The sequence below is a fragment of the Rhopalosiphum maidis genome, chromosome 1 (assembly GCF_003676215.2).
Source record: "Rhopalosiphum maidis isolate BTI-1 chromosome 1, ASM367621v3, whole genome shotgun sequence".
Taxonomy (NCBI): domain Eukaryota; kingdom Metazoa; phylum Arthropoda; class Insecta; order Hemiptera; family Aphididae; genus Rhopalosiphum; species Rhopalosiphum maidis.
Window position 1 is genome coordinate 21,772,816 of NC_040877.1, and position 27,518 is coordinate 21,800,333.

General features: G+C 27.4%; 1 protein-coding gene across 2 annotated transcripts; it reads left to right on the plus strand.

The window, feature by feature from the left end:
- Positions 1-559: 559 nt before the first annotated feature.
- LOC113548365 (guanine nucleotide-binding protein G(I)/G(S)/G(T) subunit beta-1) lies at positions 560-27,518 on the plus strand. 2 transcript variants are annotated; one of them, XM_026949212.1, is made up of 9 exons: positions 560-880; positions 19,566-19,662; positions 23,367-23,512; positions 23,875-24,045; positions 24,109-24,231; positions 24,294-24,423; positions 24,485-24,556; positions 24,695-24,911; positions 26,232-27,518. In XM_026949212.1, exons 2-9 carry the CDS (start codon positions 19,606-19,608, stop codon positions 26,336-26,338), a joined length of 1,023 nt encoding a protein of 340 aa, XP_026805013.1. In that variant the 5' UTR covers positions 560-880; positions 19,566-19,605; the 3' UTR covers positions 26,339-27,518. The 2 variants fall into 2 exon arrangements, with proteins under 2 accessions (XP_026805013.1, XP_026805014.1); XM_026949213.1 differs by lacking the exon at positions 560-880 and adding an exon at positions 12,260-12,733.

Sequence of the window (27,518 nt, forward strand, 5' to 3'; positions counted from 1 at the left end):
AAAACGCACAAAATCAACGAGCTCGTCAATACAATAATGCATACTATCATAGATGATTGTAGTTTTGGACAAAAAATAAATTCACTACTGGTCAACTCCGTACAGATAGTATAAAATTCAATGTGCCGCCACCTCACCAGCAACACATAATATAGATACATACAGAATGCCTAGGCCATTATTATGGACCAATCGACTATAGGTATACAGTCAATAATAATAACTATATAGATCGGTTATAGATTTCGTCTATAACACTGTTATTATTGTATCTGTTTAATCTGCTGTCGAACCCGCGACCGGCGCGGTTCGTTTTTTTCTTCCAAGAACGTCGGCAATGACGTCAACTACCGGTAGCGGGCTAGTCGGTAAATTTTTCGGTGTGGGTGCGGTGGAGCGGCGGACCAACTTCGCCCGCCCGCCGGAACAGCCGCGAAGCGAGCGAGTGGACTGTGTGGACTCCTCTACGGAAGCCGCACCCAATTTTTATCACTTCGTGCCGCGCGCGTATCACTACGGAATAATTTTTTTTTATTATTATTATTATTATTATTAATTCGATAAAATAAAAAAAAAATAGCGAGTGTGTGTGTGAGAGAGAGAGAGAAAGAGAAAAGAGTAAGAGTAAAAGCGAAATAAGAAAATCGCGTCTCGTTACCCAAATAATAATAATATGTGCAGTGCGCCGTCTTAGCAGAAAAATTTGTACAAGTCCGCGCGGTCGTCCGTCCGGGTTCGTCTAGAGTTTGGCATTCGGGTGCGCGAGCGTGTCGGCCGTGAAATTCGGTGTATCGCAAGTGCGTGAGCGACGTGAATGTGCTTTACAGAAACATCGGGCACTCGGCCGGACTGAATAGTGTCATACATTACACGGACAAGGGTGAGTGTTACTCAATAATTGTGTAATAATAGTGTTATAGTATTGGTAATAACAAGGGTATGGCTAGGCTGCAATAACCCATAGACTGTGTGTAAGCACTACCCCGGTGATAAGGATGTATCAGTACTCGTATGGCGACCGGTAGTGTTCCGTCCATCTGCACACACACAGACTGACGGTAGTCCGATACATAGTGATACTGTAGTCCCAAGTCGTTAGACGCTCTCTTGGAGCAACTAACAGGCCCTCTGCTTCTACACGTTATGTATAATTCAATTATACTAGAGATTAATTTACCTACCTTATAATATATTTTATTAATATCTAATACTGTGCCCAGTTTTAAAACTTAAAATGAAATCTTACTGCTATTAAGTAACTTCCCTTAGATGTTGCTCTATTAGTATAATAGATATAATATTATTTGCTTTTGTGCATTGATAAAATATTTAATTTTCAATAATTAACACTTCATGGGCAAGTATAAATTACTAACATTTTGGAGATTTATTTGCTGATAGTTACCTATCTTATTTAACAGTTTTAAATTATTTCATTTTCACTATATATTTTCCATTAAAAATTTACTTTATAAGTATTAAAACATTTAAAAATCATTTACTCAAGAGAAGAAATATTTAAATTAATTATTTAATACTTTGCAAGTAACCTAATAAGTTGTGTTGATAATAATTTCTAAATAATCATATTCATTTACTTACTGATAAATTAATTATTAATTCTCCTTTTTAGTTTTCAACTAAAACTTTTAACTAATGTTATGTATACTGTACAGGCTTATATGACAAATTCAGGTTAATAATAATTATGATTATACAGATACTAATATTTCAGTCATATTTTAGAATGTTTAATATTAAATAAGTAATAATGTAGGAATTAAGTAATAATACAACGATGATGTATGTTTTGTAAAATAAAAAAGTTTGTCATACCACTGAGTAAAACTAGTAAAAAAATAAATATTATGCTTTATTTTTAAGTTTAAAGATACAATATTGAATAATATTAGAGCATCTACTGTAATTAACTTAGGTACTCTTAAAATAATATGAACATTTATCTTTTTAATACTAACTGTTTATTATTTTACAATATTTTACAATTGAGTAGTTTTATGTAAGTATGGAATAAGGTATGATAAAGGCGTAGGTAATGTTTGTTTCATCAATCATAATTCTATACTTCATTGTCACTTACTCTTTGCTTCAATTGATATCAATGTTAAGAGTTATAGTTGATACCTTAATAGTTGTAACATTTTATTTATATTTAAATAAGTAAATCTAAATCTTATTTATTAACATAATCATTAATTATCCTTTGGTCTTTATCTCACTGTTAAAAATAATTAATATTTATTATATAATGGGAAGTGAAAGTAATTTCTTATGAATTTAGAAAATCAAGCTCAATAAATTTTTTTTTCATATGATATTAAACGAATAAATTACCTATTATCAGGTTTGTTTAAAATAGTATGCAAACAAATAATAAGAAAATACTTTTGTACAGTTAAGGTATCTATTTATAAATTAAAACATGCACTTAAAAACATTTTACATCAAAAGAACCCTTGGGATAAATTAAAGTTAAACACTATTAAGTAATTAACATTTTTTTTTTTAGTTTTGGATCATTTTATTATTACAATACAGTATTCAATAACTAGAATGTTAACTTAGGCCCGTTTCACATAGGCGCGTATGTATTTAACCAATGTAACCGAAAATGCGCACGTATGATACGTGCCCATATGAAACGGGTCCTACTGTGAAGATTTTTGCAGCATATAAAAAAAAAACCCAACATTACTCAAACAAACATAAACAAATCTTGGACCCCATGTGATTTGATAGTTACACATTTGTGTGTTTATTAGTATAATATACTTTATTAAATAAAATTCACAAAGATTAAGTTCTCGAATTTGTAATATAAATTAGCAATTTTTGACTAATTTATACTTAACTAAGAATTAATTTTCATAGTGTTTATTGAGTTAAAACTTTTGAATATTATATTTACTAGAAATTAAAAATAAAATTTCTGATAATATTAATGTAACTTTAGTTACATTTTTTTTTTTATGCAACTTTATTATATTTTATGTCACTTATCAACTTTAATTCAAATCATTATTTATCTATCAGCTTCATATACCAAAAGGTAAAAAAAATACTGGGATACGTGCAACTAGAACCAAATTTTTCTAAGGATGCCTTCATATTTTGTCTCTATTAATTTGTATGAACATTTCCTCTACCCCTTTCTTCTAAAATTGTTGGTATATTTGCAAATAGCTTGCGATAAATGTACATTTACATTCAGGTACGGATCCAGACTAAATTTATTGGGGGAGGGGGGCAATAGTATATGCGTATTGTATTTTATCGGCTGCCAATAACAGACATCCTAAAATTTACCTATATTCCAGAGTTTACGAGGGACATGGCTCCTTGGCCCCCTCTTCGATCCTTACCTGTTTACATTAATATAATAATATTTAATATTAATCTTTATAATCATACTGTAGACATGCACAAGAAAATGAGAAAATGCATTAAAAAGCTAGTTCTTATTTGAAAAAAAAAAGTTGGTGTCGCCACAGAGAACTTCTTAAATGGTATGACAAATCTAAACATTTGCCAAATTTGAGAAACAGTCTTACAGCATACTTATTCGTGTTTAGCATAATAATTGTATGCACCTCATTTAAGACAACTTTTTCCATGGCTTATTATACAATTTACATTGGGGGAAGAAGCTAAGCCTCTTCCCCAAGTTCTCACCTAGTTGTGCCTATGAATACTGTTGTCTGTTGATAATGCCCATAAGGTTAATCAATATTTTTTAACAATTAATCATGGTTCATGATCAATATTATATGTAATATTTTATTTGTATCTTGGATAAGTTCTCTCCATGCAACCTCCAGTATATTTTTTGCTCCTAGATTCAAGATTCTCACCTTTTTCATTCTTTAACTTCCATGGGTACATAATTAAAATAACCTCCTAAATTCTTGATCCCTGTTATTTATTTTTCAATTAAATTTGTTACCAAGGTGGACTTCTTAATCTAAAGTATTGTAACATTTACATTACTTTATTATTGTTTCTAAAATAAAAACATTTAAAAAATATATGAAATGAATTGTTGTAAAAATCGAAGGTTGTATTATCTAAAAATAATAAAATAATCTTGGAATTAATTTTTGTATGGAATATACTATAATTTATAGATTATAATATATTATTTATGGAATTGATTACTGTTAAAACTGAATTCATTATTATTCAATTGTTGAGTCAAATATACTTCCACGTTCCAAGTAGTAATTTTTTTTCAATAGCTCATCATTACTACAAAAATAGAATACATAATTTTTGTATAGTTTTGCTGGAATAATATTCTTAACATGTCTTAATTTTAATTTATTATCAAAATTATATTAAAAAATAATAAAATCTAAAACAGTTAGATATAATTTAAGTCATTTGAACCAATTTTAATAAACACATTATACTATAAGGTTAGCAATAAAACTGTTAGATATACCATGAATATACTATATTATAGTGGGATACCTATGAGCTCTGAGTTATGACAGTTATTGTAAAATACTAAATTATTAATAGGCCAATTTATATTTTATCTATTTATATCAGGTAAGGAAATATTGAACACTAAAAGATTTTCCTTTGAAATATTAGATATTATCTTATGACAATAACCTATTTATAATCAATGATGTCATATAATAAATTTGGAAAGTATGAAATCCAAAACACTGTAATAATTTACATATAGTTTTAGACATTTTGTATCTATTACAATTGAGGACACTAAGTGATTGTTTAAAATGCCATGTAGAAAAAAAAAAATAAAAAATATGTTACCTACCAAGTAACTTTCAGCATCATAACATAATCTTTTATTTTTTATTATGGTACACTATAATTTGAATATACTATGTTAAAACTGATATTACGCTACATTCATAACTCACTATGTTATGTAAAGTTGTATATATTCAACAATATTTCAGCCCATCCCCAGTTAATAGTTTTAATAATAGACTACCAATGCTCCACATTTGAAACTAAATTGAGTAATATGGTTCTGTTATGTTATTTTTTATAATGTATTAAACTAGGTATCGTCTTGATTAGAGTTTATAATTGATATTATGAATAACATAACCTTATGGTGTTAAAATCTTAGATAATTAAAGTTCTTTAACAAGAACTTGTTATATTTGAACAATTTGTTATAATTTACAAACAAATTTAATAAATAATTTCAGATTTCTATTAGTAAAATTTCATTAACGAAACAATTATTTAAGTCATAAGTTTAATTTCTCCAAAATAATTTTAAAATAGTAAAATATCATGTATAATATTATGTATGAAACAAATGTGATTAATGTTGACCATTTTGACTAATTGATTTAGTCTTCTTGGGTTGTAAGTGCACAGTTTTAGCTTTTATGTTTATTTTCTCTAAAATCATACCTCAATAACTGGAACAAGACTACCTAAGGTTCCTATTATGTATAACATGTCTCAAATGGCACCCCACAGAAACCCTTAGATAGACCAAAGTATCTTATATTGTAAATCTAATATTTTTTTAATTACCTAATGTAGATACTTACTTAAACATAAAATATAATTTCATCACTAAATATTTATATAAATTTAAAAAAATGTTGATTCCTATAGGTACAATAGCTACAGTACATACATAAATTGGAACAACAGAATTTATTTGATACAACATAATATATACTTATATAAAGAAAAAAACATTTACAACTAAAGTACTAACGCAATATGTAGAATGTAGATATTTCTAAACAGATGTAGGTTGGTTGATAAGCAAATAGTTATATAAACATTTAAGAACATTTATAACTAGTTAAGATTAAATATATTTGAAATTGAATAGGTTAATAACCTAAACATATGTTTGGTGGATATTTAAATGTATCAAAATAGTAGGTACGGCATTATATTAGTGGAATGTTAAACACTGCGCATATAGTATGTACATTGTACATATTTATTGTATTGTGTTCACACTATATTCAATGATAATTTCATTGAAATTAGAACAATCAATCAAAGTAAATATTGAGGAAAACTATCTACTAAGTATATCTTACTGAATTGGATCTAAGTAAAAACATTGCTGTCAAATGCTTTTATATATAAAAAAAAAACATTTCCTGAGATGACCCACATTTTGAACAAACATGTTCGACACTCACCACTTATGATTTCCTAGTGAAACCTATATAGTTTAAACGGACATTGTTATAAAAATTGATACATATTTTCATATCTATAAATTAAATAATGTGTAATGATAATAATAACCATTGATAAAAACTTACAATAGGTATTTAAAATGATCAATTAATGATGGGTATATAAAATTAAAATATTAAGTAAGTAATAATATTTATAGACTTATAACTGTTCAATAATAATTATATATTTTGTGTTGATAATCATTATTAGATAAAATTGCTAACGAATTTAAAACAGCTGAAAAACGTGTGAATAGAATTAATTTATTGTTTTTTTTTGCGTGTTGAATATAAATATAAAATCCTATTATAAAATAATAATTAATATAGGTTATAACCACTAATTTTAGTTTCGTCCATTAGTAAAATTATTCGTTTAATTTTGTACATAAATTAATGCGCAGTAAATGTATTCCCTGTATAAGTATATATCTAATAAAGTAATTACCCCCCTCTCTTCCCTCACAGATCCATTATCATCTTTATTGCAACCTAATTTTTTTCCCCCGGTAAATTTCTCGGATATATTCAAACTAAAATATAAAAAATTATACTATCATAACCTTTGACGGCATTAACCATACAAGGTATTATATAGTATATAACCTATGTCCTATAAGATCATTAGAGTAACTACACAGATATTTTCGCTGTGAAAATAATACTGGTTGATTCTTTAGTAATTAATACTTATAATCATTAATCAATTTATTATCTCAAAAAGCATAAATATTTTATAAAATTGTTTGAAATAGAATTATATTTTTACAATTTTAATATTTGCAAATTTCGAATTTTTTTAGGAGGGGGACATTCATGACCGTTTATGCCACATTCGTTTCTACGATATCTTGCTACATATGTGACATAAATTTCCCCCTGTTCAGCACTCCTGATAAGTTTTTTAGATCTTCTTTAATCTGAATATCCGATCCTCACATCATTGTCTTGGCCTTCTTTTAGGTTGTGTTTTATTTGGTCTCCATCTCGTAATTTTAATATATTGTTATTGAACATACCCATTTTTATTAATGTCGATGTATCCTCAAAAACAGGGGTGGCCAACATGACTATGTACGCGAGCCACATATATTAATGCAATTATATCAAAAGCCAAATTATCTAATCTGTACTTTTATATCACACAAATAATAAAGATAGCTAACATCCGTTAAACATCAAATTACGAAATATGAAATTATAAATTAAAAATAAATAATAATAAAAACATTTTTTTTTTTTTATAAATGTTATAAAAAAAAATTAAAATTTTGGTTTTTGTAAATAAAGAGAGCTACAATTTGGCCACCCCTACTCAAAAAGGTTTATATTAAATCCTCTGTTTGGTCTTATTTTGTAACCGCCTTCTTTATTTCTCATATAAGGCTAATTATTCTAAGAACTATTTTCCTCTAATTTCTCGATAGTTTGTCTTCGTCGGATTTTATACCCATGCTTCACAAGAATATACTGCAACGAGTTTATAACCTGGATCTTATATAATCTAATTTTAGTTTTCCTTGTCAAGTTATCAGATTTAAACAATTGAACTAATGAAAAATAACATTTGTTGCTTGCTGGTATACTATTAGCATACTGCTATGCATTTTTTAGTGACTATCAGCTTGTGAATTATTACGTATATCTTTTATTTTATATTCTGAGAATTTTGATACATACAATTTCACAAATTTCGAATGAATAAATAGTTAATTATTTTTATAAGTATTAACAATTTTGATGAGCAGAGTAATGGTGGGTTAACATTTTATGGGATACTTCTGTTACTTCACTCCACTCAACTAAACTTTAAATACTTATAAGTTATAACTAATTAACTACTCGTTTGAAATTAAATTTATATTCAGACAAGTACTTGTTCAGAAAGATATTCTGCTTCTGATTTTAAAATTCAAAATGTTTGTTGAATTCAAAAAAGTAAATAACTTAAAAAAATATAATATTTTAAAAAAAACGTTATTACTTTTCGAGATAGGTCTGAATATTTACTGTTATTTTAATCACTTTGCATAGAGTCCAGCATCAATGCACTACTAAGATATTTCCGAGGATATTTTTGAAAAATAATTAGAATAGGACGATTACGTTCCTTTTTTGTACACCAGTTATCAATATCACTCCAATAATATATCATATTATGTTCTTCAATCATTAAATAGCCATGTATACTATTTATTATCTTATATCATCTACCAAAATAATAGTAAAAAAACAAATGTTCTGTTTTTAATAAACAAAATTATTATATTAGTTATAATAACTCATAATTAAAAACTTAAAAAAATTGGTTACCTACATAGTATTTTCAAACATATAATTTAAATTATTAGTTGAAAAATTAATATTTTAGAAAAATTATTAAATTGGTCTATTATCTTTATTTTTATAACATAAAAACATTGTTTCAAAAGGTTTATATGAATCTATACTTATACATTGGATATTAATATATTATGTAACTATATATAAGCCATTAGTACGTACTTACTTAATTGTATTTATTTTCGTAATAACATTTTATTAATCATAATAGTATTACGAATGTTACCTATAAATTTTAAGTTAATTAGACGAACTTTATTTTGACTAGCAATTGTTTTTTATAAAAACTTTATTTAAAAAATTTAGTGTAGTGATTCTTTTTATTTTATTTGTGGTTCTTTTAATCAAAAATGATTGTCTTGTGTTTTAAAACAAAATTTAAATACAAAATTACTTGTGCAATAAATATTTATAATAATAATCATGTTAAATTAGTATTAATTGCCAAAAGAATATTATTGTTGATCAAGAGCTTTGCTAAAAATTATATAATTATTGCTTACCACTTTATAATAATTTTAAACGCCAATAGTCTAATTTAAATGAAAAGAGTGCTTATCATTTTCCCAACGTCTTTCCTGGGTTAATATAATTGTTTTATTAAATAAGTATTTAATTTTTATTTAACAATATAATTACATATTCTATGTGTATGTTTTTTGTTTTATAAATTATATTCCTAATATTTTAGCGAGTATTTTAGGTAATGATAATCTCTATTATGTATAATAATATTTTAGTTATTTTACAAGAGTTAAAATTAAATTAGGAGAATGTCAGCGCACTGTTTGTTTTCTCTCTGGCTCACGCGCAACATAGACTAAACACTAAACGCATTCGCACGTAAAATCATGTTTTTATGATTTTGAGCAATCTTGAGTAAAATCATCCATCACAAAAATTATAAAAAAGAATTGTTTAAAGATATGCTTTATCAATTAGTCTAAATATTGTATCAAAACAATTAAATAAATTTAATATCCATTTAAATTTAAATTAATTTTTTAAGACCAATATAAAGTCAAATAATAATTAGGTATTAATAAAATACAAATTAATGAGTCAAACTCTCAAAAATTATAAAAAACAATTTTATATGAACGTGCTTTATCGATGTTACGCGTGAGTCTGAGAAAGAAAACAACTATTGCACTAACATCCTCTTAACCAACAGTTGTTCAAATCATAGTTATAATTTATAATTATTTGTAGTAAGGAACCTAACCTATGTTTATTTTCAGTAGCACATACAAGTTAGAAAAAGTTAAATTTATATTTAAAAACTAGTAATCTATATTTTTAATTCAAATTAAATTTATATATTATATTAAATTTGTATCCATATAATATACTATATACACTATATTTTAAATATATTGTATAGTTGTATTTATTGTTTGATGTCCTCTCCAGAATCCAGTCTCTTATTTCCTCTGGTTGTATATTATATTGTGGCTGGGAGGTCGGTACACTAGCAGTAGGTGTCCTCGTAATCAGCAGCGCCCACCGCCCTCTCAATGGTTTTGTTAATGGTGGGGAGTCCGATCAATCTAAAAGCTCATGCGTGTTGCGCCCGTCAAGACGCGGTTGAACCGGCAGCAGTGCCGGCGTGGTCGGCTCTTTTTATTACTACGATTGAACACAGCCGAGAACGCGTACAGATATTCTGTATTAGTTTATCAGGTGGAATTTTAGGAACCTAGTATTAAATTGATAGTTTATTTAGTGTTTATACGCATATAACTGTATACTAATATATAATATACTATGTATATATTATATTTATTAACAGCTAAAAAAATACTATATTATATTTTATAGCAGTATAATGTTTAGAATTAGTATATAATTTCTAAAATTAATAAATATTTTATACCACGCAGTTATTTGTTATTCTACAGTAAATTAAAATAATTACAATTAGGATAAAAACCACTTTTTAAAATAAATATTTATCTATTTAAATCAAATGAATGAGTTTAAAAGATGTCTACTTTATTATTTTTAATATCAGATAAATTCATCAATATTAAAAACTATAACTAATAAACTACTATTATTGAAGACGCTTTAGGTATCGGTTAAATTTCAAATTACTATTGAGATCGACTTTTTAAATGAAAAAATGTTTGTTTAGCTCACTTAATATTTACGCTAAAAAAAAGTCATGTTAATGAAAATATTAAATTTACCTACATTTTAAAATAATCTATTATCTACTGGTGTATTTTGATTGTATTAGTTAAAACTGTTCTTTTATTAAATTTTATTGCACTGCATTTATTTTATGATAAGAAGTCTGAAAAATATCATACATTTTTTATTCATTAATAAATGTTATAATAATACTTACTTTTATCGATTTGAATTTACAAATTTTCGAAAATTGGCCTGATAAAATCAATTATTTTAGTTTGCTTTAAGAAATTTAAAGAAAATATTATTTATCCATATAATATTGCGATATCAATTTTTTTTAAATATAAATATAACAGGTCTAGCTATACATATGTACTTATTACTGAATTGAAAATTATTTAATAACTCACTTTGATTTTCATAATAGGTGCTAAGATTTTTCTAATAATTTATGTACTTGTTTTTGATATATTACACACGTAAATCAACGTTAACAAACTTCGGTGTGGTGTTCATTTAATTTCATTTAAATACGTGTTCTGGTTTTTGGTAGAAAGATTTCTCATTTGAGCTGAGAATTCAAGATGATATATTATCATGATTTTTAATGTATAACGTTTTATACCTTATACCAATAGGCAAAAGCCATTTTTCCAAATATTTCTCAAGATTTTTTTTTATGAAAATTATCTTTGATTGATTTTATAGTAGGTATAATAACTAAATAATAATAACCAATGCTTAAAGTTGAGACAAATTGATTTTTGTCGATTTTTTCTTTTCAATCTTTTAATTATTTCACATTATTTAATTTGATTTATTATCGCTATTTTTAATTTTAAAAATCATATTATACATTTTGACACTTTAATAGACAGAATATAAACATGACCATATAATTATGTATTTATGTGTATAGTATATTATATATAGATTATATATGGCGCTACTATTATTGGTGTATGGATACCCATTACCCAGAAAGATTATTAGTTAGTAACTTGAACGAGCCGTTAAAATTATAATTTTTATTATACTCGTACTATTATATATCTGTCATAAATCATACTATTTTATGTATAATAATATATCATACATATTATTTTTAATTAAATTATTCCAATAAATGTAAATATAGTTGTATAGATTACTCCTACCTTCAACAGTTAGGTTAGGCTAAATGGTATTTAAAACTTTATACATTATTGTTTAATCCTTTTTAAAAGGTACTATGCTTAAAATATCTACGATAATATATAATAGATTTTATAGTACGATTTTACTTACTTATAGTTTCCAAAAAATAGAATTATGTATTTTTAAATAAAATATTTATAGTCATAAAATAATACTGTAGTATATACTATATTATATATATATGACTGTAGCAAACATTTGTATAGACCGTTTAAAATACAGTTTTTTGTTTTTACTTTTGTCTCATAGTGTAGTAGGGGAACAAGGAGTGAATGTCGAAATCAGGGAGAGGGTATTGTATGAACGTTAGTATGATCAGCGCTGCGAAAGCCTCTCCTAAAGCTCTAGCGTGCTGCGATGGAACTTTACATCCGCGCTCGACAGGCATTCAGTACGGTGTTGGGCGTGGTTCGCATAGGAATGAATACAACAGCAACCGATGCGATATTTTTCATTAATTTTTTTTACCACTAACCCTATTTATTGTAATATTAGCTTTTAAACATAATCACATTTTTTTGTACACATTACATACCGACCAACGCTTTGTCTGTGCGTTATTTTATTTAGATAAATCACCCAACATTTTCACTAATTGTTTTTCAACTCGTTAGTTTCGCGTTAACATTACAACGATGTTGAAAGGGGTGTCGTGTGTTGACAGTGCGTTACCATTATACGCGAGATAAGACTTAAATCTTAGTGGTTGTTTAATATTTTTATCAAGATGTCTAGCGGCCGTTAATAAAACGCGCAATTGGATATTTACGTCCTACCGCTTAACCTGACGGATACATCCATGTCTTGACCTTAAATATTTAATTTATCTTGAGGTGAGTAACAGCAGAAATAATACATTTAGCATACGTTATACTATCTAATTTTTATTTTATCTATCATATGAAATAATATGTAATATTTTAGTGTAGTATTGTACTATTGTAAAATAAACGTTTTTATTTATATTTCAAATATTTATAATAGATACCTAATGCGTCATAAAAACGCTGCATGTATAACACATCTGTTATTTAAAGAGAAATTTAATATTTAATCATACAATTTTTTAAGTTAATTGTGATGTATCTTTCATGTTTTTGTATAGTTTTTTTATTATAAGAATATTAATCAGCTATAATTTTACGATTTTAATTTATAAGTATAAAATAAAAATTGATATGAGTTCTTCTTAAAAAAATATATATTGATATTGATATTTTGTGACGTAGCTGGATGGTTATTGAGAAATAAAATTAAAATACATTTTTTAAATATAACCAAGCAAACCATATTATATTTTCCTAAATAGTACAACTAATATTTATGTATGCATATGTATCTAAAGTATTAAAATATTACTTATTTGCTTATTTTTATATTACAATAGTTGAATACTGGTTAGCTTCGTGAATTAAAATTTAAAAGTTATAACTTTATTATTAAATATAGTCGATTATTATTTTTTATTTTCAGATTACACTTTCAGCGATCATTTTTATATTTTAAAAGCTGTAGATTAATCAAAAAATCCATTTATCCGATTTAAATCTTATATACTGTATTAATTTTTTACAAATTCATATTATAATTAGCCATTTGTATAATTATTGTATAATTATTTGTATAATTTTGATCAAAATAGCTGTTGTCTATATTATTGAACTATAACACAATAAATACATTTAATAAAATATTTGAAAACTAAAAATTGTAGGTACACAATAGATCAAGGGAAACCATACATCAACACCCCCTGAAAATAATTAATATTATCTTATATACTGTTTATCATTGATAAAATGGTCCATACTAGGTATCTATAGACTTTAACTCGTAATATGTTGAATAACAAGGGCAAAGTTTTCCATTGACGTCTTTTGTATAGAATGAATTATAGCCGAGACAAAAGTGAATATATTTGGATGCATTGTAAAAAATATTTGAGGCAATCGTCACCCATATTTTGAGAAATAACGATTGACAAATTTGTTGACACTATAATTTATAACAAACTTTTTGCTTAAACCTACCGACACTATTATAAATAATAATATGCTTTACTTTTATTATATATATGTACAAAATAATTTGTCGACGATTTAGAGTGCAGCTTTCTACGGTTGCATTAATTATGTGATAATAAAATATGAAGGTTTAGGAAATAATATATAATAATAAGATGTGTTGAATTATCTACTCATTTCTACCTGGTCTATTCTCGGCCTATTTTTTATCAAAATGTACAAAACAATTTTTCATTAATAATTACCATTAAAATCACCCTGCTATTGACTTGAATTCCATATGTAAAATTGAAATAATTCAATGATGTATATGATATATGATGGAACTCTGGTAGACATTTTTTAAAATAATTGGATACTGGGTCCTCTACGAATCACTTTTTAATCTATTTTCTTAGTCATTTTTATTTTCTTCTGATTATTCGAAAATTGTATTATTATAAACACAACAAAACCTATGTACAACTCATTGAGGGGAGTCATCGTCTAGGGTGACGCTGTATCTTCGTATCACGCGTGGTTACATCGTGATACTAGCGAATGGATTTTAAAATAATTATTGCATTTTCTCTTAATTAGTGTAGCCTTTTTAAATTTATTTATTAATAATCAATTCGTGTCCAAAATCGTATTATCAATTATGATTGTTTCAACGATAAACAAAATAAAGAAACCTAATCGCAGCTCATTGTCCATATAAAATATGTAATCTTGCAAGTCAGACTTCTATGAACAATTTAACAAAACATGTTAGAATCGGACGCATGTAACTGTGTAGTTTATAAAATACAAATTAATATATAATGTATTTGTATCATAGATACAGTCTCAAGAACAAAAAATTTCACTGCGGAACTATTATATAGCTACACTACTCGAACGTTTGCGATATACCTATATATTTAATAAATAATATGATTTTAGGACATCATTTAGTCGTGCTTGTATTTTCTTCCGTCATCGTCAACGTCCCTATCGCTTAACTTTACTAATTTTAAAATAACCGTTCAACTCCTTCATCGTGGAGCACTTATATAATATACACGCCGATGCTTAAAGAATATATTATAGATTATAGTGTTTTTTTTTATTTCGCGCGTTTTCGATTCTATTGCTGTTGTTTTGATGACGGGCGACGACACGGTGTCATCGTTCATTTTCCCGGCGGCGGTGTCAAAGGCGTTGTCGAACTGCTTCACTGAGGCGGGAGAGAAGTGAACGAGAGAACACCGCCGTGCCGTGTCGCCTTCACGCTGCACACGCAGTGGGTTTACCCCGGAGGAAACGTCGGTCGGTCGCCACGGCAACATCCGCGCCCCGACGGTAACGTTGACCTTTGGCGCGCGCGATGTATGTGCTTGTGTGTGCGTTTATATGTTCTATACGGATATTACAGTACTAGCCGCCGCGGAAAAGACAACGCCGCAGCATCGCGCGAGTATATAAAACAAAGAGTGGCCGACCGGTCAAACACTTCTCATAGCGTTACCACCCCCATCCTCCAACAGGGTACCGTGTGTAAGTCGTCTTTCCCGCTGTGCAGGTTCACGCTCGTTTGTGCTTACCCTCAACTACCGACACGTCATGATAACATGTTTTGTGTTACGTACATGAAATTATAAAATCATAATAGTAATGATAATACTAATAATAGGTAGCTAGGCTCATAATGTTATATTACCTATATTACAATAAAAATCGTAATCTGCGACATATTTTATTGCCGCTAAGACTATATTTTTTCTTTATTGTATTATATAATATATAATTATACAATTTATCAATATTTATTTTTACATTGACGAAAACTCATGTATAACTATCTAACCAGTCTTATTTGAGAGAACCGTCCAGTAATGCATGGAATTACATGCGTACAAATCTTAGCGCAATATTATTATGTCACGTACATAGGTACCAAATATTTCAGTTAAATAACCTAGGATTGAAATGAAGTTATCAGGAAGGGACAAGAATGAACGAAGAAATACATATTTTGATAAAATGTTAAATATTTAATCTTTTCGTTACGTATATGCGCAATAATTTTTAAATAAAAACGTTTTTTTCTAATTAAATATGTTGTTTGAGTAAATTAAAACTTACGATTCTTTTAGTAATCTAGCTGTCTTTACATGTATTTTTTATTTTCGTAGTTTAGTTTAATTTGAATCGTTTTTCCTTACGAGGTAAAGAAAGACAAAATTTAAAGGATTGATGATTATAAAGATTGACACATTGAAAAGTTATGATTATTTAGATATTATTATTAATAGTGCTTATTTACGTTTTCTCGATGTATAAATAGTTTTTAATAATATCAAAAATATTTCAGTCGATCGATTACAAAAAGGACATGGTTAAAATATCGTTTAAACCCTGTAAATTATTAGTAAATTTTATCATATTAACTTTGTCAATACTGTTATTAGAAAGCTTTTTGTATAAAAATTGTCTTTTTGTTTTCTCTTTTCATTTCGACAAGGTTAAACATTTGAAATGTTTTAAAAATGTGTATTTCGGTGTTGCCTTTCATCTTTCAAAATCCACATTTTTATCCAAGCTCATATAGCTAGAATATTTAGTGGTACTTTTTATAACACATTCACATTATATATAAATATATGATTTAAATCATATTATGCTAAGTACTAAGGTATTATATATATATGACGTGTGTTTTATAATATTATTGTATTTAAGAAATGTTCACAGAGTTTAGGATCATAATATAGTTTATACTGTTTACTACATACAAATACTTTGCATTCAAACAACATAATATAATTAATCATAAATAATTTTTAAATTTTTTTCTTCCATATTAATTACCCCCCAATATCCCCTACTACTATAGGCGTATGAGAACATTTTATTTTTGTATCAGTTTGGACTTTGGAATAAATAAAGTTATAAATGTCCCGACCATATGGCCAATGTAAAAAAACTGCTTGTATTATAGTTTGACGCACGTAAAACGCGTTGGGAGAGTATGTCATTCCGTTTCTACTAATTGTATGCTATAAAAAATAAATCCTTAAGAATATTGAGTTTCATCTATTATTTGCCCTCTTAAATTAAGTAATTGCTGTTAAATATTTTTGAATTAAAACAAAATCACAATAACATATAAACTATAAAAGTCATGTGAAAAGATAATAGTTACATGACATGTATCTTAGCTGTTCCCTAACAATTCTTACCATTTGCTGTGTTAAAATATCATAAATAACTTGTAATTTCATAACATATCACGTTATTATTTATTATTGTTATATGTTTTGACAACAAAGTAAAATTAATTATTATTATTTGATATTGATGTTTTTATTTGTTACACAATAGTGCGAACGCGTGTTTATATTACTAACTGACATTAAGTCGAATACGGGTGCTATTGTATTCTTCAATAGAGATATACGTTATCTATTGTGCATATTTAAAATATCGATATGTTTTATAATAGTCTGTTTTCTAGTAGATATAGTTGAGATGGATTATATATTTAAATTTTTTACTAAAAAATTATAATTTTCAACATTATGCTGGGAATTGAAACACCGAGTTTTATCTATCTTTATTTTCCATTTATTTAAATTAAGTTCACTATTTTCATTAGTTTTACTATTATATATGCACGTTAATTAAATATTTATTTAATAAAAAATGTATTAATTATAACTAATAAGTAATAGACTATAGAGATATACCGCCTGATGAATAAAACCTACAATAAAAAAGTAGTAAACCTAATGAGTAATAAAATATTAAAACTTATATAAACGATCTAAAAATTATTTTGTGTAACAAATCATCATTCTTTATCAACATTTGCTTAAAAAGTATCATGACGTTAGAAATTACCTAAACTGTTGCTAATTTATATGTAAGAAATACATTAAATTGCGATATTCGTCTATCGTAGTTCTTGAAGTATTTTACATCCAAACTAAAACAAAAGATTACATTTTGTTTAATTATTTTAGCTATAGTGTATGTGTTGTGCGCGTGCGTTCGTTGTTGGGCGAAACATGCGCTTGCGCGCGCGCGTGTATGTGTGTGTGTATGAACACATGAGCGTGATGCCGGCCGGCGGCGGGTTGGGTAAAAAACGAGCACGCGGCTCTGCGCCCGATGATCGATCGGCTTCGCGCTTGCGCTTTCTACCCCTTACTCCAGAATGCGTGAGCTAATCATACACCGAGGACTTGGATTTTTGTCCTTTATATTTTATATGTTCAGAAAAATTATTATTTTTTTTTTTCATGCCCGCGTGTAGTGAAATTATTATATAATGCCAGTTGTCGCACAAACTTTCGGACAGGTCATTCGTGACTCCGACGTGCACGCATCGTCCACCGGGATTATCGTGGCTATATCAATCTAGTCACCGGTCAAAACCACCATACCGATTCTATATAATATAATATAACCCCTCCACAAGGGATTGGATGGGAAATTAATAATAATAATTCAATTCATTTTCTATATATATATATACTATATACACACTTACGATATTACATCTTACGAAAGGCACTATTATATATATGAAATATGTAAAAACCTTCGATTTTATTAATTTAAAATCGGAAGCAAGATGCAAATTCAATAATGTAATAAATGTTTTAATATCGTCTATTCTTGTACATTAAAAAAATTGAATAAAAACAAAAAAACAAAATATATTATCTTTGTCAAATCAGTAAAAAAATGTTTAATGTGTATGTGAGAATTGTGTAATTGTATTCTTATGGCGTCGTTATAATATGTAATAATAGAGAAAATAAAATATCTTAAGTTTTTGAATTTTACATTTTTTTCTAAAATCACAAAAAATTATATTATATCAATTTTTAGGCATATTAATAAGTATTATATTATGTTTAGTTTAGATTCTGAATTATTTTTCTTACAGTTCGATTTTATTCTTATTCCTTATTCCATTTATTATTTGATAAACATCATAAATTACATAATGTATACGATTTAAATACATATTATTAGCGTTAAGTATAATATAAATAATAATAGTATTTTTATCTTAATTTATGTATTTGTTTAGTGTCTTGTAAAGATAACAATAATTGATTAAAATAACCCATTAGATTTACATGTCTGGTAATGCACAAAGGTGTCAACATGCATAATCTACCTAATAATTTCAATAATTAATTGTCTAAGAATAAGGTTTTTAAAAGAAATTAGTCGATTATTGTTAAGTCGTTGAGTTTTCGTGTCAAAATGTGCCGAGCCTTGAAAAACTAGACACATGAAATTATAAATTCATTGGTAATTGACGTCACGTATCCGTATTTTGTTCCCTCCCTAACCCCCCATAATCATGCCTGCTGGAATATATTCATAGACCGTGTGGTCTATTGACGGAAGTCAATTTCGCTAGTAGTTAATGCTACCCTTCTCTTCATCCTGTCAATTACATGTGTTGATAGATAAACAAGCTAATTGCATTGGTTCTCAAATTTAAACAAAATACTTTTATTCAAGTTTTTATATATTTATTACTTATAAATTAATAAATAATGAAATATATTACAATTTAAGATTTATCCATACGTAGTAATTATGTTTTACCCATCAGCATATTTAATACTAACTGACAAATAATATTATTTTTTAGCATTTGTGTCGGTCGAGACCGGAGGCCCTAGCCGTGCACAATGAATGAACTGGACTCATTAAGGCAAGAGGCTGAAACGCTGAAAAATGCCATACGAGTAAGTATATTATTATAATAATAATACAATATTTTATTATTTACACTAAAGTTATTAAAAAACTATTTTAATACTATTATACTTCACTTTAAGACCCCTGAAGTCAAAATGAATAATATTAATATGTCTAGATAAATTTATTTTTGTGTTATATTTTTAAAATCTTTTTATTATAACTAATAAACAATTAGGTACTTGTTTATAAATGAGAACACAACACATTAATCAAAATGTATAAATACCATACAAATGCTCTTTGATTATTATCTTGTTCATTATATGCCTGTGCAGACCTGCAGTTCAGGTGGAGCCTACAGTATTTTTAGGCCCTCCTACAATTCTACCAAAGCCAATTTATGTTAATTAATAATTAGTTATACAATGCAATCAGAGCATATTACGTAAATTATTGAATTCATTTATTAGTAAATCTAAATAAACATTTGAAGCCATTTATTGTTTTGTAAATAGTATAAACTTAGGTAGATCATAGGTATACTGCTTCTATTATGAAAGATGAATTGTACGCACAAATGTAAAATGTTGTACCTTTATATTACATTATGCAATAACATGGAATAATTTCATCATTCATTTGTTGTCTTGCATTTTAGAAAAATGTATAAATACTAACTCCTGTCTAAAGAATCTTAATTTATTTTAGGACACCAGGAACCCCTATCCCTTGTGCACATCTATATATTTATTATAATTTTTATTTCGTTTCGGTAAACTTATATTTATCTGAATATCTGATCCTAAGCAATTTTTGATATTTTGTAAAGTGTATAGTTGAAATACTTGTTGTAATAATAAAGTTATACATCAAAAAATGCAACCACAAGACATATTTTTGTTTCAAATGTCGATAAATATAATAATAATATTACGAAGTATAGTATCCGTCAAAAACCCGTTGCGTATTCGTGCGGCAATCACGTGTTGCGCTCTCGAGATCTACTCGTAACCGTCACACACACAACCATCTATATTCCATACACGCGTAATACCGGGATGAAACGTCTTGTCCGGACGAAAGATATAATTTTTCTTTTCTTCTATACTTTAAAAGCCGAACGTATAACCCAGTCGGATAGCGTATATTATATTATAATATGCGTGTAAACGAGCACAATATATTATATGCAGCGGTCCTATAGAGGGTAAAAAAATGTAAAATCGTCGTCGCTGGGCCGGTTTGATGATATATAAAAATAATAGTAACAATCGTGCTGTATAATAACACTCTGTGGTTATATATAAGCGCGGAGCTGCTATTAAAACGCCGCGGCATTATTTTATGTGTGTTCAAGTATAATAATATACGCTGCGGCTGTGTGGCCAACGCCACGCACACACTGCACGCACACGTCTACAAGTCGGCGCTCGCTTGGTGAATCGAGCGGGTCGGTGGCGTAGGCGGAGGGCGTTAGCGTGTAGTGCAGAGAGAGCTTTTGCGGTGCGGTATACGGTGACGGCGACACGCGAAGAGGAGAACGGCGGCGGCGTCGTCGTCGTCGTCGTCGTCGCCGTCGTCGTCGTTGTTGGTGGTGGCCAGCGAAGGGGTCATGCGAAAGCCGGCCGGCAGTCTCGCTCCCCCGGCCACACTCTGCTCCCCGTATCTGCTGCTCTCGTATACGGTGGCGGCGGCGACCGACCTCTCCTCGACCGCCCGCCACCGACGCTGTGACTATCTCGCGCGCGCGCCCGTTTGCACGTCGATCAATATGGCGCGTAGCCGCCGTCTCGCGCGCGGGTGCGCCGCCGTCGTTGTCGTTTGACTATAACTGCACGACGAGGGATCGTTCACACCGGCCAATTTGCCCCGTCTGGATAATAATAATAATAATAATAACCATACATATTATATTTCGCAAACGAGGAGGTTGTTTCAACAAAAAAATCATTTATAGGTTTTTTATTCTTTGAATTTTAACCGAACTGTGTAGAAAAATCCGATTACAATATAGAATCGAATACGCTAGTTTGTTCGCCCTGTGTAATAATCGATACATGTATATCGTGTGCACACGAGACTTCGTTTATATTACGCCATAAAATACTCGGACTAGTCGGACTCTGTATCCTCGACTCAAATCTCAATTATTCTCCAAAAATTACTCGTGTCACTTCGGTTGATAATCGGAAAGGGTTATAATTTTATTTATTATTCAAATGGAAACTTTTTGGTTGCAAATTTTATATCGATTGATATAGCTGTATAAGATTAATATTTAAATCATACCTAGTGGCCAGTTATATTATTTTATTACTATTATATACACATACCCCTAGTATATATTATGAATGATGAGTCTGTTACCTATTCTATTATGATATAATATCAACTTTCAATCATAATTTTTTTTTCACATAATTATTTCATTATTTTATATTATTAGTCATTACTTACAATTTTAATATTCATTAGTGCCTTTATTATAACTATGAAAATATATAACATCACGAATACGAAAATGTCGAAAACGCCCTTTTAACTGTGTTTAGTGATTATGTTATTATAGTCTACTGTTACACAATTAATTCAAGAAGTAGTACTAATACTATAGAATATTTTATTGTAAAATAATTAAGACAAATTTTTATTTTTATTTTTTAATTAAATATAATATAATATAATATGGTATGAATATATTGCATACTCTTAAAAAAAAAATGTTGAATTTTGTAATTGTTATTATTTATTATACCATATTATGTATAATATTTCTAGTTTATTATTCTCTTTAAAAACAAATTACAATTATTCTTTTATTTCTCTAGTAGTCTAGTAGATATATTTTATTTATTTAATAATTACATTAGTTGTATTAAAAAAAAATAATTAAATTCAATGTTTATTTTATTTTCAATAGTGTGTAATAAAACTTAATTAAAACCATTATCTGTTATTCAATTGCATTGTAGATACTTGCTTAATATATTTTGGTGCATGTACGCAATGCAGAATGGAGATAATTAGATTCTTATATGTATTCATTAGTCTCCAAATAGACACTTGTTAGAATGTACCTATACTGAATATATTAATGATGATGATTAAAAAAAAATAATTTCCTGTCACAATTTTTATATATAGTTATTAAATTTATTATGTATATGTCATATAATACTACTGTTCAACAATTTGTTTGACAAGTACATTAGTCATTTTAAACTATGAATCAAATGTTTATATTTATTTATAATGATAAAAAAAATAATACTAAACAAAAATGCTTGTTATTATAGTTTGTTTAATCATACTTGTCTATAATAAACATGAATTATGAATTATTTTTGAACATATATGGGATGAGTCCTTTTGTATATTAAAAGTAAGAATAAAAAGTGCATGGTTTACAAAAAAATAAAAATAAAATATGTATAAAATTATTAAGAAAAGATAAAATATGAAATTACAAGTATTATATACAACAAAAAAACGGTACAAATGAAAATGATCGAAAATGCTAACTAATAAATAAGTGGTTAAAAAAAGAAAAGTGGGATTTGTATTGACATTATACAACATATTTCTAATAGGCTCATTTTACAAGTATTTGGTGGAACACGGAGGCACATGGAATAAAAATATTATATTAGTTGTTATAATTATAATGCCGTGTATATATATATACATGGATTTCTAATCAAAATCAATGGGTAAAATTAGTTTGATTCAAAATTTTATTTTTTTATAGGATGCGAGAAAAGCAGCATGCGACACAAGTCTGTCGCAAGCAACCACCAGCATGGAACCGGTCGGCCGGATACAAATGCGAACGAGACGTACCCTCCGTGGACATCTCGCCAAAATATATGCCATGCATTGGGGCTCTGACTCCAGGTAATTCAAAACTTTTGAGAAAGTAATACCTTTCATATTAATATTGATTAAAATGTATAGTAGAATTGTCCAATTTATAGATCTAATTATGATAAATTTCAAAAACAAAACAAAAATAATGTAATATTTTAATAGCTATTGTGTAATCGGTAATAGTATTTATGGTTTACTTCAATAAAAAACTTCATAATTTGATATACTTTAAAAATTATTATAAATACTAGTATAAGTATACAATTGTTATTAAAATATTAAGTTGTTTATTTTTATTCTTTCTGTATCATATTTGTTCTTAACCTCTGATGTACAATATGTATTATATACTTTAAAAACTTATTATTTACTAAATAATTTTGCTTTAGAAACCTAGTATCAGCCTCACAAGATGGAAAGCTTATTGTATGGGATAGTTATACGACAAATAAGGTACACGCCATACCACTTAGGTCTAGCTGGGTAATGACGTGTGCATATGCCCCATCTGGCAGTTTCGTTGCTTGTGGTGGTTTAGACAACATATGTTCAATTTATAGGTATGCTATATAATTTCTTAATAATTTAACCAAAATTATCTTTATTCATTGTAATATTTTTAGTTTAAAAACAAGAGAAGGTAATGTAAGAGTTAGCCGAGAACTGCCAGGGCACACAGGTTACCTATCATGTTGTAGATTCCTTGATGATAACCAAATTGTCACCAGCTCTGGAGATATGTCATGGTAAATATTTAAATTTTATAGTTAAATTACAATTCATTATTACAAAAATTATTGTGTTATAGTGCATTATGGGATATTGAAACTGGCCAACAGTGTTCATCGTTCATTGGACATACTGGCGATGTTATGTCTCTGTCTATGTCACCTGATATGCGGACATTTGTATCAGGAGCTTGTGACGCTTCAGCAAAAGTATTTATAATTTATTGTTTTCAAAATAAAAACAACTTAATTATTATTATTTAATTTTCAGTTATGGGATGTTCGAGATGGAACATGCAAACAAACGTTCCCAGGACACGAATCTGATATCAATGCTGTTACGGTAATAAATTATTTGCAATAACATTATTAACTTATTTTTAAATAAATATTTACTATTTTTAATAATTATCTATATGATATTATAATTATATACATCTTAGGTTTTCTAATTTTAAAATGTTTTGATATTTTTGTTTAGTTTTTCCCAAATGGCTATGCCTTTGCTACTGGCTCAGACGATGCTACATGTCGTTTATTTGATATTCGGTCTGACCAAGAACTAGCCATGTACTCACACGACAACATAATATGTGGCATAACATCTGTATCATTTTCAAAATCAGGACGTCTACTATTGGCAGGTTATGATGATTTCAACTGCAATGTTTGGGACTCAATGAAAGCTGAACGTGCCGGTTAGTTTAAATTTATTTTAAGTTAATAATTACAAAAAAAAAATTAAAGATTATTAGAATTAGATTAAAAGATCAGAAATCAAAAAAATTAATCATATAAAAGATATTAGAATATATTATTTTAAAAATAATCAATTGTAAAATTATACTCAAATAGTTATTATCTTTCTTTCTAAAAATATTTGAAAACACACCTTTTAAGTTAAAATTTATACTGGATAACATATCATGAATACAATTTTGGATTGTAAGTAACCCTTGAAATTATAAATCATTATTTTTATAATTGTTTAAAGAAATATTGCAAGTTTATTAAATAAAAATTATATAGTCATATAAATATAAATTATTGTACCTTATTAAAAACCTTTTACATTTATAAATAATTTAAAAAATATATATTTATTTTTCCAAATTTTAGTATATTATATTAAGACTTATTTTCCCGGATAAATTGTAGTATATGCAACCTTAATATATATACCATTATAAATCATTCTTATAATTTGATTTGATTTCAATTGGTATATGTGTAATGTATGGCCCAAATATTTCCAATTGAAATTCTTGTTTACTTGATAACCAACCAATCTAAAAAAAAAATTAATAAATGTCTTATAAATTATAAGTATTTTTAATTAATAATTATATACTTCTCTAGATGTTGTATTAGGAAAAGGTAGCACACTTCTAAGATCTGTATTTATATTACCCTCTCTCATCATTGCATTTTTCTTTACTGCATTTAATTTTTTATTTCTTTCTCTATTTTGTTTGAAAATATAGTAATCAATAAATTAAGTATGATTTACTCGTATTACAGTAATACTTATATTCATCCAATATCCACTTCCATTTATTAGGCCAATCATCAAAAGCTTTTTGTTCTTGCTCACAACGACTTCTAAAATTCTGATCATCACTTACAGATACATTTGCTCTAGCCATGTTATAATAAAATAAACATTATTAAATTTTAAATCTATAATATACAATAATATTAGTAACTAAGCAATATAACATCTAATGATTAAAACTATAACATTTCTAGTAGTTAGAACATTTTTTATGTTTAACTTCAAAATATGTGAATGCTATATAAATGTTAAAATATAATTTTCCAAAACTTTTATAACAAATAATTTGTTAGATATAATGTTTTGTTATTTTTAAATATTATTAAACAATGAATGAAAGAATTATTTTTGACATATTTTTAGATTCTTTTAAGGTGTATAGAACTTATAATCTATTTCTTGCCCTACTAATAATATATATTTTATTTTTAAATACCATTAAATTATTGTTATTTTATTTTAGGTATATTGGCTGGTCATGACAACCGAGTCAGTTGCCTGGGAGTGACTGAAGATGGCATGGCTGTTGCTACCGGTTCTTGGGATAGCTTTTTACGTATTTGGAACTGAGTTGGCCCTCTAATGAGACCTATGAAGTCAACGCCAAACGGTCCCTGAATTACAAATAAAAAAACCCCAAAAACAGCTAAATAAATAAATAAATAAAAATACATCAAAAAACCAAATAAAGTAAAAAACAGTTCAAACATTTTTTTCTTAACGGGGGACCACTCACGCGAAATGAAATGTTTTGTTTTTATCACTATAAGTAATCTCTAAGTTGCATTATTCAAAATCAAATACCACCCGACTTGAAGGTCTTCCGTTTTGCGCATTTTGGGACAAGTGTCCGCGGCTGTTTAGGTGCTCAAAAAAACAAAACCGTGGCAACACAAACTATCTATGGAAACGTAGTGTTAACAATTATATTTTACAACATATAATATACGGATGTGTATATATATATACATATATACATATATATATATATACATACATACAAACTAAAATAATTATGAATATTTATATCTAAGTCATATAACTAGAATAGATCAGTATTTAAAGTTATAAAACGCTAAAAAAAAAAAATTATATTCCTAAAAAGTTTTTTTAACGAGTGTTCATATTAAAAATAATTTTTAAAACAACAAAAAACAACTTTATATACTTTTCTGTGTAAATACTAGTAAATTAAATCTTGTGTATAATATTAAAATTTAGTTCTTAGAATTAAAATATATAATCAGAACTGTGTGCATTTTTCAAATAAATCTGAACTATATATTATTTTCACCGAGAAATTTTAGATTTTACACCGATGTTGGTTTTTAAAATATACAGGCGTTATTTTACAATAAGAAGTTAATCTATTTACAGTTTGTTCTCAATACAATGGTCGGTTGTTTCTCTTTGCTGATACCCATTTATATTTAATATTATTACACTCAATGTGTATATGTTTATAAGTGAAAGATTTTGGGTTAAACATTGAGGTTTGACTTCTTAAAATATTTAGAATCGTCTTAACATTTTGTAACACCACGGACGGCCTTCATGAGGGTTGTGCTCTGATCATACACATCTTTGGTTTTTATTATAAACAATATTCTTTTAATATATATTTTACTTTTAAATTTTTTTTTTTACATTCTAACGCACACATACACATTTTTATATTACATAACCAGTTTTTTAAAAAGCATTTATACCTATTAAAATATACGTGTGAGTTATTTGTGTTGTTTTTAAA